Consider the following 19,105-nt stretch of genomic DNA (forward strand, 5'->3'; position numbering starts at 1 on the left):
CTCACGTGCCCCGCCGCTTTGCGCGGGTAGACGGCTAGTGTATATATATATATATATATATATATATATATATATATATATATATATATATATATATATATATATATATTGGGTACGCACCATATTGCTTTGCAGAAAGAGCGTTAACAAGAAGGTTAACGCCTACTTTCACACCAGGGCCCGGCTAACAGAATCCTCTAAAGTACAAGATTGTTTCTTGGGTTTTCCATCATCATCCATAGCTTTCAACAAATATTCGACGGTGTCAAGATGCATATTTTCATAAGCTTTCTCCAAAGGTATTTCACCTTTATGGTCTGGAATTTCCAACAAACCTCTGTCATTTTTAATCAAGATCATTGCTGCTTCTGTGTTGCCAACAATTGCTGCAATCTGAAGGGCAGTGCTTCCATCTAAATTTACCATTTTAAGTAATTGCCCGGGTTTGATTAAAGATAATATTTCACTGACGATAAAATTACGACCTATTCCAACGGCTATATGAAGCACAGTGTTGCCATCACTGTTTATTGCCTCTGTGGCTGCGGCTTTATCTTCTTTTAGTGTTGATTCTACTTCCCACCATCTCCCTTGCACAATAGCCTTAAGCAACTCCTTGTTGCGTGTGATCTTGTTTTTGCCTTCGCTTTTTGGGTCTTCAACTTTTATTTGTATATCTGTTAAAATTATGTCTTGAGGTTTTGTTTCTGTTCGAAGTGTTTCTTTTTCTTCTATTTTTGTCTCAATTGGAACATTGCTTTTGTCGTCTGTTTCTGTTTCTAGTGAATCCATATCTATATCTTTTGTTGTTTCTGTTGGAACCCTATCTTTGTTTGGAGCTTCTGTTTCTGCTGAAACAATATCTGCGTCTTCAGTTTCTCTTTCTGTTGGAACTCTATCTATGTCTTTAGCTGAATGTGTATGCCATTTTGAAATTTCAGTTAAATGACATAATTAAGAACCTTTATTAGAAATTCGTTATAAAGATGTTACATAATGAGTAAAAAAGTAAACTTACTAAACTAATCGATTACATGATATAAAGAAACATCTACGATCCTTAAATATAATCTATATCATTCGCATGATTACTCACTTGGAGTTTTATGCTGTATATTATTGCTCGTTGCCATTTTGGTATGGTTACAAAACAGAAGATAAGGTCCATTTAGATATGACTTACACTACAAGAAATTCGAGTATTAGCGGCGACGAGTGTCGCTGCTAAGGTATTAGCGGCGACCTATCGCCGCTAAAGGGTCGCTGTTTTTGGTTCGTCGCTAATGCTCCACTGGTCGCCGCTATTGCCTTCCGTCGCCGCTAAAATTGAGTCGCCGCTAAAAGTGTGTCGCTGCTAAGACTATCTGTCGCCACTAAAGGTATCGCCGCTATTTATATCTATTTTTATACATACAAATAAACATACAAAATACACATATACATACAAAAACACATACATATACATAATTCACATACAAAATAAACATATACATACATAAAATACACTCAAGATACACGCACGCACACACACACACACACACACACACACACACACACACACATATATATATATATATATATATATATATATATATATATACAAATGCAAATACAAATACATATCCACATCTACAAATACACATCTAAGATATCAAAATTTCGTCATGAACAGTGGTGGTGGCGATAAACTCCGGAGAGAACGGTGGGGGATCTCAAAATTCCGACAACCAACACAAATTTAGTTAGGAGAAGAGAAAAGGAAAAGAAAATAGGAAAAAATATAGAGGAAGAAGGGTGAAATATAGAAGAATTCGATGAAATTCCGATGAGATTGACAGTGGTGAGTAGAGAGAAGAGAGAAGAAACAGAAGATCAAGGAAGAAAGTGAAGATGAAGCAGATTTTATTGTCGACACTCTTTAGAGGTGACGCCTTTAGTGGCGACACATCTGAGGGAAAACAATATGGGGTTTCCAAAGTCGTTGGATCATTGTTTAAATCGACGGATAGGGTTGAAATGACGCGGATCGCCAGAACAGGCAATAGCGGCAACGGATAGCCTTTAGCAGTGACAAACCGAAGGGAAAACAATATGGAGTTTTCTATGTCCTCCTATTCGTTGGATCATCGCCTAAACCGACGGTTAGGGGTGAAATGACGCGAATCGCCAACATAAGCCCTTAGCGGCGACAAAAAAACGTGTTTGTTTGATTGGAGAGAAATTGAGGAATCAAGTATACTAGTCCTAGTTTTCAACTTTAACTTAAGTTTCTATGAGACTTTAACCTAATTTCTACTTCTAGGTCAAGTGCATGATGTGTCTACATGATTCATGCAAAGTGGTTCAATTCAAGGAATGACTCAAATATGGATAGTCATTACAGTTAAGTAGTTGTAGAATCCACATACCAATGTGAAATCTAAGTACATTATCTTCGATTCTACTTGTTTCCATGTTTCTAGTAGGTTATAACATAGCTTCTAGTTACCAAGTCTAGTATGTGTCATGCCTATACGTGCAACTAAGTTTATTCAAATTTAGAGTTGTCTCAAATTTTGACAGTTGTCACATGACGGATTGGTGGAGGTTTGTTACTATCTCTTACACTCTGAAGAAGAGAGCTACTATTTCATGGGAGCAGTTCTCTGAGATGCTCCGTACGAGATATGTTCTATTGGTTGAGAGGAAGATATTGGCCCAAGAGTATTTGTATTTGAAGCAGGGGACTGATTCGGTTATGGAGACCACTAAGATGTTTACTGAGAGAGCACTCTTTTGTCCTGAGTTTTGTGCTTTTGAGTAAGCTCAGATGACCTGGTACTTGAGCATGCTTAAGATGGATATCAGCTACTTTGTGTATACTCGGCGTTATGGTTCGCTTATAGAATTACAGGAGGCTACTAGGAGGCGGGATATTGAGGTGGAGCTCCTGGCGAGGAGCAGAGGCAGGCTCTGGTGCGGATGCAGCTTACGTTGAAGTGGTTCAAGGAGACTGATGCGAGATCTGGGAGTTAAAAGAACCGCACTTGTGGCAAGTATTGGCATTATGCCAAGGACTGCTGCTAGCACATCCCCACACCGACCACCAGTACATGTTATCATTATTATCATGTTGGCCATATTAAGGCCAACTGTCCTTTGTTCACAGAGGGACCGAAACAGCCCCAATGCCAACTACTTTGAGGATCATCAATGGGCTCCAGGTTAAGGTGGAGCCCCTGAGGGCTTAGGGTTGTGCTTTTCAGCTCACGACAGAGGAGGTCGGTGCGGCATCAGACGTCGTTCCTAATATGTTTCCATTTATCATCTTGTTGATTATTTATGGTATGCTTATGTTTATTTGACTCAGGTGTGAGTCAGTCCTTTGTATCTCAATCCTTCAGTAGGGATTTCTATATGCTCCTTGGCGAGCTGGAGTGCCTGAAGCGGGTTTCTATCACTAACGAGCTTGGGGTTTCTGCATCCAGGGTGTATCAGGGTTGTGAATTAAAGATCTTCGTGGTGCCTTATCCAATTTATTTGATCCCTATCCACATGGGGGATGTATGTGTAATAGTAGGGATGTATTGGCTGAGCAATTTTGGTGATATAATAGACTGTAAGGGTCAGCAAGCGGTAGTTTGAACCCCAAGTGGGGAGAAATGGTCATCTATAGAGAGGGTACCAAGATTGGGCCACGGTTTTGTTCGGTGGCCAAGGCTCGATAGAATATTCAGCATGGTTGTATGGGTTATCTCGCCTATGTGTTTGATACGCGGGTAAATGAGCAGACATTTTTTCGTCGATGTTTATCTTTCTTCCGTCATTATTTTCGTCTCCTTAGAAATTTATTTGGTTACAACTACTACTTCTTGATTTCATGCTTCACATAGATTCATGACCTAGTGGGGATTTCTTTATCCCGACAACTTTGTGGGTCGATTTTCCAAACCTAAATTCCAATTACTAGATTTATATTTATGGGATGTTTGGGATTGTTTTTTAAAATGACTTAGTAACTTATTGGTTTTTCAAAATGTTGTTAAAAGGTGTTTGGTAAACAGTAACGTTTAAGTGAAGAAAATGGCTTTTTTCAAAAAGTCAGGAATTCCTGACTTTCCAAAAAGTCAATAAAGAGTTTGAGAAGCAATCCTAAACACGCCCTTATTATGTTGATTTGGTCGATTTATAGTAATATCCAAAAAATATCAAAAAAAAATCATTTTAAAACATCAAATCCATACATCAATGCTTGTTTCCCAAAATCAATCATAGCAAAATGTATTACAAACATAAATGTAGACAACAATCATTAGTGCGGAAAAATCATCAGGGGGTGTAGTGCAGTCAAGTCATGCCCTTCCCTTTGGTACCGGAAGTACCTAAAAAATGTTTAAACCACAAAACCATAATCACAAAGCTTACTAAGTTTCCTAAAATCTCACATACCATACAACGGGCGCAATCCAACATAAAAAGGGGGCCCAACCCAACATACTAAGAGACCCAACCTAGCATTTGAAAGGGTCCAACCCAGCATTTGAACAAGCCCAACCCCATAAGAAAAAAGCCCAATCCAGCATATAGACGGGCCCAGCCAAACATGCAATGGCCCACCCCATCATTCGAAAGGCCTAGCCCAACATACAAGATGAGCCTGACCCAGCATACAAACGACCCAATCCAACGTAACAACGAGCCCATCCTACTATATAAATAAACCCAACCCAACATACAAACAGGCCGAGCCCAACATATCAATGGGCCCAACCCATAATTCGAACGGGCCTAAACCATCATCCAAACATGCCCAACCCAACATTCGAACGAGCCTAGCCTAACATACAAACAGGCCCAACGCAACATAGAAATGGGCCCAGTCCAACATAGCAATGGGCACAGCCCATCATTCTAATAGGCCTAGCCCAACATACAAATGGGCCCAACTCAACAAGCAACGGGCCCAACCCATCATATCAATAAATAAGTCATAAAGACAACTACAATCCTACAGAGTATAGTCAGAAGACTCATTTATGTCTCGAAGTCAACTAAAACTCAGCTCAATGCCATACAAATGGTGCTACAACACACCTATCGAATCAAACAAGGTTTAACCTTAGTCTATACTCAAGAACTAGCAATAAGCCAAAATTCAAACTAGGTAAACAAGCCAATGGTCAAGGAATTAGTCTAAGTCAACCTCAGCATTCTATTAGCCACGTCGTGGTAGAATAAGAAAAATAGTTGACTAATCCCACAGTCACCACATCGTGACGACTTGATGCCATATTGTGGGTATCGCGTTTTAACAACTTAATGCGTTAATCTATTTGTTATCCATTCCATGAGTCCCAAAGCTCACATCTAATTCTTCCCAAGGTCATGATGGATAATGTTTGCAACTTTATCCCTTAAGACATCCCAATAAGCCAAGATCTCAAATCCTAAGTCCTTCATGGCATTCAAGGCATGAAATCACCTATTAAGAACTTAATCCTTAAAGTCTCCAATTCAAAACTTCCAGAAGCATTTTAGGGACCATAATGATCCCTAAAAATTTAAACTTTATGGATATGTATGCCCCATGCATGCCCTTTCCCAAATTTATGTCAAAAGACGAAATATGACCTAAAATTCATGCAAAGTCTTCAAACCACCGCCAAATCCTATATTGATGCTCAAGGGGCTCACATAAACCATAAAGTTGCAATCTTTATCTCTTCGAACCATACAAACCACATCAAAGGTAACAAAACATGACATAAAACCCAGATCTAAAGAGGAAAAGATTAACATATGGAAACTTAAGGACTTACCAAGTTCCAAAATATGCACAACAAAATAATGATGAAGTTTCCTTGTTGGATTAACACACTAAAACATCTTCTTATTATTCTTCAAGCTACAAAACCACCAAAATGAGCCAAGAATCACCAAGGGGGATTGGGGTTAGGGTTACAGATGAGTTATAAAATTGGAAAACTGGATCCGAACCGGAATCGAATCGGAACTGGAACAGGTATAACCGAAAAATGGTTAAACGGTCCGTATATTGGGTTTCAAAATTACTCTCATCTGGGTTCAGGGTATTTCGGGTATGGGTCCAACGGTCCGGTTAATCCGGGTTTTTGAACCGGTTTTGTTAAAAAAACTGTAACCGGGTTTAATGGACCGGGTCCGGGTTAAAAAATCGGAACCGGGTTTAATGTGGAACCGGTATAGGAAACGAGTTTATTGTGGAACTTATTTTCTGAACTAAACCAAAATTTATATTTGCTATGTAACAAATTGATTTATGTACATATAGTATATATATAGTATAAAGTTCAAGTTTAAATTTAAGAAAAACAACGTATTTTTAAAGGAGTTTAAATGTCAAAATAAACAAAATCAGACCTCCACAAATTATCAATAAATGCAGAATAAAACCCAAATTTAACTAAAAAATAAATTGGGGGCCTATATGTTTCGCACGCGAGTCTATTTTGCATGAGCACATGGCTTTACCAGTTGAGTGCAATGACATTTTTTGAACCGGTTTTGTTTAAAAAATTGAAACCGGGTTTACTGGGCCAAAGAACCTCTTTATGTTCATCCCTATAAACATACATTACATATTACAATCACATAACTTTCACAGTAACCTAAATGTAATTTTTTTTAATCCTATTATATCACACTACTTTAAAAAAATCAATGTCATCAATAGTCTAAATGTAATTTTTTGTTTTTTAATTTTTTTTATAATGGTTGAAAGATTATGCGATTGAGGTAATTACAAAATAATAATAATAATAATAAATATAATAATAATAATAATAATAATAATAATAATAATAATAATAATAATTATGATGATAATAATAATAATAATAATAATAATAATAATAATAATAATTCGGGTTTTTCGGCTCTAAAATCATTTTACCCGGTTCCACCTTACCCACTTTCCTATTTCTGAGTTTTTTGGTTCTAGACCCACTTTACCCGTACCATACCCGGAACCGGTTCCTATATACCAGTCCAGTTTCTAGTTCTAAAAAATATCGTTAGACGGTTCCGGGTTTTCCGGGTTCGGGTCCATCCGGTCTGGGTTTGGACCCACTTTCATCCCTAGTTAGGGTTTCTATGGTTTAAGAGTAATGGAGGCCAATGAGGATACCCTAATCCTTGGGATATGACGGTTAAATATTAGAGAACCCCTGAAATCATGGGCTTAGGCCAAAACAACTGCCACATCATGGACACCTTACTGTCATGTCGTGGTACTCATGAGATGAGCGCGTTCCATATTTGGCTCGTTAGGTTGTGACATATGATTTTTCCCCAAAACCATTATGTGGACTCCTTTATGCCAATTTATGTATCTGGCATGAGTTGATTTCTAGTTAGACAAGGCGTTGATCCGTTTTATCGGTCTTCAACGATTTGTTTCCTTTCTTGACTTCAAGTTCACGTTTTTAGAATTAGTTTTGCTTATAGAATGGCTTTTGGTTTAATGACTCTATTAGCTATATGTAAACAACTTTTGTTACCAAAGTTTTTAATGATTCCTGTTTCTTATTACTTCTTATTCTTGTTTCTTGATATGTTTTATTAGGCTTCATTCTTACTAAAACAAAACTCGCATTCTCTGATATGGAAACCAAGGTTTTCTTTCCCTTTTTTTTTGGAACTACGTTTATTACTTGGTTTGAACAAAAGTCTGAAAACAATGACTAAGTAGTTAAATTGATCCTTTTGGTTTAATTAAGGGTGACTCCTTTGATTTTGATTTTTATTCTTTTCATGTATTTTCTAGGCATCAATTATGAAATTTCACGTAAATGTATTCGCATTACAATGTGATGGAGTGCAAATCACGATGCGTAGCAATATAGTATCTGTGTCCGTGCTTCTTTCACTCATGTTTATTACTATTGGTATCTCTATTTTCAATTTTAATGTGTTAACTGTAAGGGTAGAAAGAAAAGAGTTGTTCCTAAAAGGTGAAACTATAAACAAAAATGAATCAACCCAACCAACAAAAATAAAGAACATGAATTAGAGTCTTGCAATTGTTCAACCATGATATTCATGCTCAGCTAGTAGGAATTGATGTATTGTTGCAGATGTCCAATAACAAGGTATTTAGTGTATCAAACTGTCTGGTTAGAAGCCTACACCAAAACTTAAAAAGAAAGAACCAAGAAAATATGATGGATGATGAAGATAACTTATGTGGTATTTTAAAATAAATGACCAACCATATGCATTCATGTAGAGTTTGCAAGGTTGGAGCAACTAATAGAGACAATCTTTCTGATAGTTGCAGAGAAGTTCATCAAGTTCCAGTGAAGCAAAAAAAGGATATAAACCTGCTTGTGCACTCGATGCATATAACAACATTAACAAATTGTGATTCTTCATTTGTGTCAACTTGTTTATTACATTCTTCTGTAGTATGTGTGTGCTCTCAAGATTTTACTTTATTAAGGATTAAGAATTTTATGTTGCTTAGATCTTGTGTTTTTATTTTGTTCCATTATGAAAGTTATATTTCATATTTGCACTTCCATTTTGGTGACTTAAATGTTTGTGATTACCAAATGGCAAATTCCTTTAAAAATATCTATGTAAATGTTTATGATATAAAAATATAATCAACCAATGTATTTTCAGTTTGTGAGATGGGCTTTAAAAAATTTAAATAAGATACTTTATAAAATTTAAATAAAATATCAAAATATTAATTAACATAATTGTAAAAGATTGTTTTTGAGAAGTATAAACATGGTAAAAATTCATTTTCATTTCATTGACTACTCCAACCAAACAAGATAATTGATTTTCATGTACATTCTTATGGTTAATTCTTAGTTGTACCGGAGAGACAGTGGAATCAGTTTTCTTTCTCTAGCTTAATTATTTTTCTCGCCATTTTCATTCTCTACTTCAATTCCATTTCTCATTACCATACGCACACGTAGTTTCTTTAAACATTTACATACGTTGCACCCTCAATTAACGCAAGGATTCACATATAACCCCATCCAAAAATCTATTTACCAATTAGGCGTTAACCTGCAATGCCAATGAACTTTACACTTAGTTATGTTACAACTATTATGAATCCCAAAGTACCAACATAATAGTGTTACATATCAAAATTTACATGTTTTACAACTTTATTCTCCATCCTTATGAGGATTTCATCATTCAAATCACTTTGCAAGTCATCTTGGGTCTCCTATGTCAAATTCGACAAGATATTATGCTTTGACTTCACTTGAATCTGCTCTTTATCTTTGTTGATTTGAAGATTCATATTCATTTCACTTACCGAAAAATAACCGAATGTGGTCCGGATTAAATCTAATATTATTGTGGTTGCTTGGCTTTCCAAATGTGCGTACGTATGTCGATCGAAACAGATCTACTATGAGGGGAATTTGAAGAGTACCAAACGAAGCAACTGGAACAGAAGCTAATACACATGTTAAAACAATATTCCATGTTTCTCTATGACAAAATACCATATACAAGGTCGCGCCGAAGGCCGCTATCATGGTAGTTGTAGACAACATCAAGGTACAAAGACCAATAATCAATCGTCTTGGCAAACTGACTAGAAAATCTTGCTCAGAAAAACGTCCAGTGAGTATCGACAAGAACATTAGTAATGACGTACTTGATGCAAATAAGGAGATGGCGTCTGATAAAGCAAACAAAGCGAACGCAGGGTGGCCTGTAAACAATGGTGTGCCTGTAGTTTGATCGCTTCCACCTGGTACAGTAATTGCTGCTGCAAATACAATTGTGGTAATTAATGCTGCAGTGATGCTGCATGATTCGGCTACGGCTTTCATCCACTTTTCTCCCTCCTTTACCAAGTTGGCATGTTCCTTTGTGAACACCATATCAGGTGTCTCCATAAATATATTCTCTCTGGTAATGTATGATGGAAATACGAGCTTCTTCACTTCCTGTAGAGAATTAATTCAGCCGGTTTATGCACCCAACAAGTAATAAAATGCTATACAATTAATTAAGGATGTACCTCACGCCATTGAAGCTCTCTTTGTAGTTGTAATGCTGCACCGGTTCTAAGCTTTAGTTTATGCGAAGGAGCTAATCTTCCAGCCAAGTGCAACATATTATTCTTAGAAGAATCTTCGATCATTCTGTAAACACTCCTACGCTCCCCAATGATATTGATAAGGTTGTAGATTTTTTCTGAACGGTGTATTACTGCTAACTGTATGATGTCATACCCACTTTTATCTTTATACCGAATTGCTTCGGGGCATCTCATTAAAATCTCATCAACAACCTCATAAGCGTTTTGACGTGCAGCCTCAAGAATCGGGTTTGTGTAATAGCGAGGGTGAGCATCAGGGAGCTCCGACTTGTCTATTTCATCACATACTAATTTTAGAACTTCTTTTCCTTCTACCCATTCCTTCTTTTTCTTATGGATATGCTTAATGGGTGCAACTGCAAGTTAATATATATAAAAACTTATTTTAGAAGTATATCCTGTAAACATATTAGATTTATATCTAAAACTCACTTAGCATTGGATTAGCTCCATATTCTCTTACCTACTTTTGTAGCAACGTTCCACAAGAGGAAATAAAACATAAAGAATGGGAAATAAACTATCAATATGAAGAGGCGAATGAATCGATAGATCAAAATAAACATCAATACTGGACCTGTACAAGCACAAAACTTTTATTAGAAAAATACGATTACTTTTCAAGTTCATATATGATTATTTCTTAAACTGTATCTACGGGTTATAAATAGCTCACCACCAAAGATGAAGAGTAGTATGAGTGGTATAATAAGAATCATGTCATCAGCTATATCCTGTATGAGTTCGGTTACAGCTTCATAGTAATCTTGTAATATTTCAACCAATTCCCAACTTCTCCTTACTATCCTTTCATAGATATTATCCTTAACTGAAAGAGGAAATTAAAACCATAATAAATAACAACAAAGAGACTATATATTAAATATATCTCTAGTATATTAGAAACTTACTTGGATATATAAGTGTTTCCCAGTAGTCCAGCCCCATGGGAAAAGTTTTAGCTATTGCCAGCAGTACATTATCATTTTCCACAGCAAATTTTGGAAACTTTTTGACTAACTTTGTTGCTAAATCTGCAAGCATATTTGAAAAACTGTGAACATTAAGTCTTTGGATCAACGTGTTTCTGTATATATAGATTGGGTACGCACCATACTGCTTTGCAGAAACAGCATTAACAAGAAGGTTAACGCCTACTTTCACACCAGGGCTAACAGAATCCTCTAAAGTAGAAGATTGTTTCGTGGGTTTCCCATCATCATTCACAGCTTTCAACAAATATTCGATGGTGTCAAGATGCATATTTTGAAAAGCTTTATGCAAAGGTGTTTCATATTTATTGTCTTCAATTTCCAACAAACTTCTGTCTTTTTTAATCAAGAGCGTTGCTGCTTCTGTGTTGCCAACGATTGCTGCAATGTGAAGGGCAGTGCTTCCATCTAAATTTACAATATAAGGTAATTGTCCGGGTTCTATTAAAGATAATATTTCATTGACCAGAATGTTACGACCTATTCCAACAGCTATATGAAGCACTGTGTTGCCATCACTGTTTATTGCCTCTGTGGCTGCGGCTTTATCTTCTTTTAGTGTTGATTCTACTTCCCACCATCTCCCTTGCACAATAGCCTTAAGCAACTCCTTGTTGCGTGTGATCTTGTTTTTGCCTTCGCTTTTTGGGTCTTCAACTTTTATTTGTATATCTGTTAAAATTATGTCTTGAGGTTTTGTTTCTGTTCGAAGTGTTTCTTTTTCTTCTATTTTTGTCTCAATTGGAACATTGCTTTTGTCGTCTGTTTCTGTTTCTAGTGAATCCATATCGATATCTTTTGTTGTTTCTGTTGGAACCCTATCTTTGTTTGGAGCTTCTGTTTCTGCTGAAACAATATCTGCGTCTTCAGTTTCTCTTTCTGTTGGAACTCTATCTATGTCTTTAGCTGAATGTGTATGCCATTTTGAAATTTCAGTTAAATGACATAATTAACAACCTTTTTTATAAATTCGTTATAAAGATGTTACATAGAGAGTAAAAAAGTAAACTTACTAAACTAATGGATTACATGATATAAATAAACATCTATGATCCTTAAATATGATCTATATCCTTCGCATGATTACTCACTTGGAGTATTATGTTGTATATTATTGCTCGCTAGTCGCTACCATTTTGGTATGGTAACAAAACAGAAGAAAAGGTCCATTTACATATGACTTAGGCATGTTTCGCAAACAAGCTTATAAGCAATACTTGTTTTCTCTTAAAATGAAGGAATGTTATGTTTTGGAAGGGCATTTGGATGAGCTTAATTTCATCATAATAGATTTTTTTTAAAAAATGAATTAAAAAAACGACAGAGACATGAACGTCACGCTTCTACTATCATTTCCACCTTTATTTGACAACTTCGTAAACGTATTTGTAGTTGAACAAGACATTGTTACATTAGATGAGGGGAGACCATGTTTACGTTCTCAAGAGTTGAGGCACAAGGAATTGGGTGTTGTTTGTTGGGGGATATTAGAATATTAGGGTGATGGTGGAGAACCGGATTCGTGATGGATTGGGTAACTTCACTTTCCAAACTTATATTTTCACACTATGCTTCGGTTATAGGAGATCCAGTTTAGGATAATTCAAAAGGGCACTTGTGTATGTAGGCATAGAAACACAAGCCAGATGGCCATATAATTTTGGAGAAGGGTTCTATCTACGGCTCAAAAGAGGGCTCATGTATATACATGACAGATTAGGGTTGTTATCTTCCAAATTAGTTAGGAGAATCTCAAATTTAATGGCATAATCAATAGTTTACAAAACCAACAAGATTTTTCAATATTACCACAATCACCCACCAAAATTCGTTTTTCTGTACCGATTCAAATTTCCTAAGACCACTGTCTTTTGGTCGTACCGGTTGATAATTCGATCGTATATATTCATGCATTTCGTATTCACCAAACATATATTATAGAGTACAAACAATAAGCCTCTTAGCTCACATGTAAGTTCCTATTACATAAAATGTCCAATAACACTAAAATCACTAACATTTTTTGGTATAGATCAAATAGTTGTGTCTTATGTGGTGAAGGTCAAATCATATATGTGTCAAAATTGGGAGCATAAAAAAGCAAATGAGGGGTAGATCAAGATATCCTGATAAAAAGACCAACCGTGAGATGGTTGCCACAAGTGTGGCAGCAATGAGCATTTGAAATAGGATTGTCCTAATAATAAAGGAATTATGTTCCAGACGAATGTGGTAACCGATGACCTCAATTTAAGAAACTATTATCATCTTACGATTGTGGATTACAATCTTCAAATCAAACCAGTACTCAATTTTTGGTGTTCCTTTCATGTATACCTAAATCGGGCAGGGTATGTTACATACAAAAGAGTTTATGCATGTAACGTATTCATGGAAACTAAAGATTAATGTAAGATTACTAGCATCAATTCAATCAACATCCAGATTCACGGTGAAATTGTAAGAACACTCACATAGGTACGACATGTTCCGAAGAACAAGAAAGTAAAGAAGTTGGAGTTTGTGAGCATTATGTGTACTGTTAGAAAAATCGGCTTGTTTTCACTAAATTCTTTCAAGGGTTAGGGAACCCTTATAATTTACATTTGGACAAGTGGAGTCCCACCCATAAGCCATATTTAGGATGTGAAAGGTATTTCTCTCCATTATAGATTATAGTTGGTTTTCTTGATGAAAACTGTGGATATAGTCTTTGAGAAATTTGAAGGTTAGAAGATTTTTGTAGAAAATCAAACAGGTTATCCAAGTGGCTCCAACTAATCAAAAACATGATGGAATTTTACTCAAATGAGTTTGAAGAACTTTATATGGAAAACAACATTACAAGACAAAACATGGTCAATACACTCTTAAATAAAACTTATGTTTGTGAGCATAGACCTAATATCTTTTGAAAATGATAGGCGGTTCCTCTTAAGCATCTGGTTGGTTAGCATTATGGACTAGGGTGGTCAACACAATCTATTATTTTGTAGGATTGGTCATCAATGAAGACTATCGAGTGTAAGAATCCCTTTGAGGTTTGTTCATGGAAATCAACAAATTATGTAGGTCTTAAATTTATTAATTGCATTGCTTATTTCCATGCTAATGAAGAAAAGTTGGAATCTCTAGCAAAGAAAGAGGCATTTTTGGACATGTTGATGGTGTAAAAGGGTATCAGCATTGGTGTTCGTCCAAGAGGTGAGTTATTATGAGCCTGATAAGCGTCCTATGGTCCACAAACACTCTTGAACATGTGAAATTTGATGGGTTTGAAAAGGCATTATATATATATATATATATATATATATATATATATATATATATATATATATATATTACCAAAAATGAGCCGTGCAAAGTAAGATGGAAGACACATAGCTATGAGTTTTATTAATGGGGTTGTGAGTTACATTCCAACAATTGTAGGTATCCTTCCTACACACCTGAGATGTCTATGAAAGAAGAAACATGGTGTTTCCATTCCGAAAACCATGGGAAGTTTTACACAAACATGGAAAACCCTATCCCCAACCTTGGTCTTTTTCCGTAGCCATTGGAAAGGTAGTAAGTACCAAATCATGGTATTTTTCCCCTAACCATGGGAAAGGTAGATTTGTTCTTTTAAGATAATGACTTTCTTCATTAATAGTAAGGGTTAAACCTCATATAAATAGGAATACATAAGGGGCCCTTGTCCTAACCTAAACCCGAAGGGCCTTGGGCCTAAACCCTTGATGCTAACATACCAACATCCCCCACAGTTTGTTCGGGAGGAGATGATTAAAATGGAGAAAGAGCGAAAAGAACAAAACATAAAAAGGATAGATGTAGACAACGGAAATGGAGGTGACGGTGGCAGAGCTCTACCGATGGCGGCTAACAACGGCTACTCGTCGAAAAAGAACAGAGAAAAATCGACGGCCAAAGGCAGTTCCATTGTAGAAGAAGAAGATAGTCGACGCCAGTGGCAACGTTCATGTATCTGATGGCTGAGGAGTCCGGAGAAAGGCAGCAAGAAAGAAAAAGAGTTCGGGTTGTGGCGGATAGAGCCCATGTGGCAATATCGGTGACTGCATTGTTAATAAGGAGATAAATGACTATAAATCTGAGGCTTCCCGACGGAGAAGGTGTCAAAGGAGGGAGGCAGCAACAACATCGAAAGAGTAGAGTCATGGAGAGGGGGCCATCTCAGGATGAGGTAGAGAAGTAAGGGTCATTTGAGGAGGAGAAAAAAGGATCAGAGGCAGTAAGAGAAGCAAGGAAGGGGATTTCGTTTGGGGCCGATGGTTGTATTATTATTTAGGAGGAGAAACATGAAATGGAAAAATAATCGAACCAAATTAAGGCACCTTTGACGACTAATAGAGAAGGTCGTCAAAGGTAGAGGGCAGCGGTTGCGGGTTGTGGTCAGCAGGGTTTCAACCTACAGCTCCGATAGCATGTAAGATAATGACTTGTTTGATTAATAGTGAGAGTTAAACCCTCATATAGATAGGGATACATAAGTGTCCCTTGACCTAACCTAAACCCTAAGGGCCTTGGGCCTAAACCCTATATGCTAATATACTAAACCCTAAGGGCCTTGGGCCTAAACCCTATATGCTAATATACTAACAGTTCTTTGTTTTAACATGGGAAGTTTATGAGGTTTTACCTCAAGGTGGAACCAAATGGTTTTGTTCTTTATTGGTCAGGTTCATTTCATTGTAGTGTGATGTTCTCCAGATTGGTTGTTTCTTACCATGTTTGTTTGTTGTAACATGAAGGTTTCAGATGTGAAAATAAAGTGTCTTCCTTTTATCTTAGTGAAGAAAAATAGTTTATGGACCATGGAAGGAAGGAATGTGTGTACCGAGTTCATGAATCCATAGTTCAGTTGGAGCGTTTGTCACAGCAAGAGTACAAAGGTTTGTATAAAGTTAGTATGTAGTAGATATGAAGGAAGATTAGGGTTGGCTAATTGACATTCATTTGAGTGTGAAAAACACTAGTCCGACTTGAAAGGCGTTTAGTAAGGATTGCTTGTCCAAGTTTTCAAGTTCGAGGAGGACAAGGTGTTTTTTGGCTATACTTGTGTTGTTGTGTGTGAATTTCTATATTAGACATCTGGTTGGACTTTGTTTGAATGCCAAGGAGGATAGTGTAGTTAAATGGTGTATTAACCATAAGCTGAGGGACTGTTTCTATCAATAAGGAAAAGATTATAACTTAACCACATACAGTATATATAGATGCGCATCTGGGAGATGAGTTGCAAAAAGAGTCTCACTTCTTTTGTTTCTCACGTTCTCTATAATTTTCTATCCATAAAGAAGTATATAATTGTTTTTTTCATCTTTCAAGTCAATTTCTTCTTAGTTCATGGATTAGGCTTCCGCGAAGCAAAACAAAAGAAATTAAAAGCGTTTAGATAGTACGTAGTTCATGTGAGAGCAACTTGTATTGTAAATAATTTCTATATGTAATAATGCCATAGATGTTAGGTGCAGGCCCTTTGGATGAGTAGGAATGTAGAATGACTCATTATGTATATAAGGCTAAGAGTATTTATAATATATTCAAAATTGTTGTAGATAATTTATAAATGTAACGTCATAAGTATCGATTCTGTTTGTTAGATATGTACCTTGATGAGAAATTATCATAGCTGGATCATAGAACGATTTCAGCTTCTCCCAAACCTCTTTTGCTGAACCAAGATCGACAACAGTGCCAAGTAGCTCTTCGCTGATTGAACCAAAGATCCAACCTTTGACAAGACTGTTATATTGTTTCTCGATCTCTGGGTTCAAAGTTCTTGGATGGATAAATGTAGCGTCTACAATGCCATGCAGATTGTAAGTCTCCAGGAGGCAAAACATCTGTGTCTCCCAAAGATGATAATTGCGATCACTGGAAAGCTTCACAGAGACAAAGTTAGAAACATTAGTATTTGATGCATATAAGTACTTTAAGTCTTCTTGTGTTTGCGCTAAAGCATGTGGAGGGCAAAGAGGGATTGATGAGTCGGCCATTTGAATGAAGAATAAGTATATATGGATTTATAAAATATGATGTACAAACAACTAACTTCCTCATGGTTTATATATAGTGCAAACAGGTTGATTTATTTTATTCGATACTTGCCTTGTTTAGTCTCCGCTTTATCGCATTCACTTTGCTTTTGCTAAGGGCATTAAAAATGAATAAACAATGTTTGATGTAGATCCAGTTAGCCTCTTCATGGTTTATATAATCATAAATGTATTCGATACGTGAATTGCAAACTCTCTGCTTTATCTTTTTTCACTAATTTGCTTTATGAATCTTATCAATATGGGGAGGGTTTTATGTCGGTGGAATGAAATGCATATATATGGGAGTTATTTCATTTTAAATTTTACAACAATAATGATTGTAATACAAATAAAATCTCCGTGCTAAAATAATTAACCAATTTATGCACATCATGAGCAAAACAATTTTTACTATAATAAATAAAGATAATTTTATTACATGTCAATCTCTAATGAGTTTTAACACTTGTTACTTTTTAATATTTTTTCAATAAATAATATTCACATATCAATTTATGGTTTTTTTAATTTTCAAAATTAAAAAACCAAATAATCTATATATATATATATATATATATATATATATATATATATATATATATATATATATATATATATATATATAATAATTATTATAATAAATTGCAATTAATATTTTTCTTCATTTCTTATTTCAAAATTTTATTTTAAAAAATACTTATTATTTACATTTTAATATTTTATTTTCTTTAATCAACTCGTGTAATATACAGGTTTTAGACTTGCAAAAATGAAACAATATTAAAAAACTTAAAATTCGAAAAAAAAAAAAGAAGAAGAAGATTACAGTTATTAGTTACCAAAAGTATTTCTACCTGAAATTTTCATATACGTAAAGATACTATCGAATTTGAATCACCAACTATGCAACAAAAAAGTGCTTATTAGTAACCAATTTGAAAGAATAATTTGTCAAACTTAATTGATATTTAATCATTTATGATATTAGCTCACTTTTTGTACGATTGGAGAAAAATAAATGTTATGAATGATCCTTAAGGCTAACTGGTATGGAAGGCTAACCCATGCGTGACGTCCGACGTGGGTTTGTTGTGACTTGGTGTCAGGGCCAGCCGAAGGGATGAGCGAGTTGGGCCATGGCGAGGGCAGCAGTGGGCTGAGGGGCATCAGATTTTCTAGGTATTTTGTAGGTTCATATTTTATTTGGGAAAATTTTAGGGAGAATTTCATATATACCATTCTTAAACTTCAAAATATCATATTTGCCCAGCTTAATTTCTTAATATCATATTTACCCTTCATAAACCTTCAAAATATCATATTTGCCCAAATCATTTTTTATAATCATTTTTTATACCTTAGAATTATTATAATAATTAAGAAATTTAATCATATTATCCTTACATCTATGATAATGGAATGTGAACTTCTAAATTGTTGGAATGTCAGCCTCTTCACAAACAAAAAGATTCATCTTCAACCATTTCTATGGAATATATATTTTTGATTGTTTATTTTTTATTGTTGTTGATTATTATTATATTGTAGATGAAGGATATTTTAGATATTACCACTGATATTTTGATGTTTAACAAGTGCATATATGATATTTTGATATTTAAGAAGGGTATATATGATATTTTGATGTTTAAAAAGGACATATATGATATTTTGAAACTTTATGAAGGGTAAATATGATATTTAGAAGTTTTATGAAGGGTAAATATGATATTTAGAAATTAAGTTGGGTAAATATGATATTTTGATGTTTAAGAAGGACATATATGAAATTCTCCCAGTTTTAGTAGGGAAAATAAATCCATAGTGATCTATGGGGGCCGATGTATAGGTAAATGCAACGTCGCATCAATGTATAAGCATGCGATATTATTGAATCTATTGGTAAATGCAATGTTGCAGACTTCTAACCCACCTTGATCGAGGAGCCT

General features: G+C 35.4%; 1 protein-coding gene across 1 annotated transcript; it reads right to left on the reverse strand.

The window, feature by feature from the left end:
* Positions 1 to 8,835: 8,835 nt before the first annotated feature.
* Positions 8,836 to 17,136, reverse strand: LOC145003981 (uncharacterized). The gene is made up of 7 exons (XM_078962888.1): positions 16,727 to 17,136; positions 11,215 to 12,000; positions 11,014 to 11,136; positions 10,779 to 10,931; positions 10,566 to 10,679; positions 10,022 to 10,458; positions 8,836 to 9,947 (listed from the first exon to the last, which is right to left on the reverse strand). The coding sequence occupies exons 1-7, from the start codon at positions 17,112 to 17,114 to the stop codon at positions 9,297 to 9,299; spliced, it is 2,652 nt and encodes an 883-aa protein (XP_078819014.1). The 5' UTR covers positions 17,115 to 17,136; the 3' UTR covers positions 8,836 to 9,296.
* Between the last annotated feature and the right edge of the window lie 1,969 nt (positions 17,137 to 19,105).

Source organism: Lactuca saligna, chromosome 7, assembly GCF_052625555.1.
Source record: "Lactuca saligna cultivar CGN05327 chromosome 7, ASM5262555v1, whole genome shotgun sequence".
Taxonomy (NCBI): domain Eukaryota; kingdom Viridiplantae; phylum Streptophyta; class Magnoliopsida; order Asterales; family Asteraceae; genus Lactuca; species Lactuca saligna.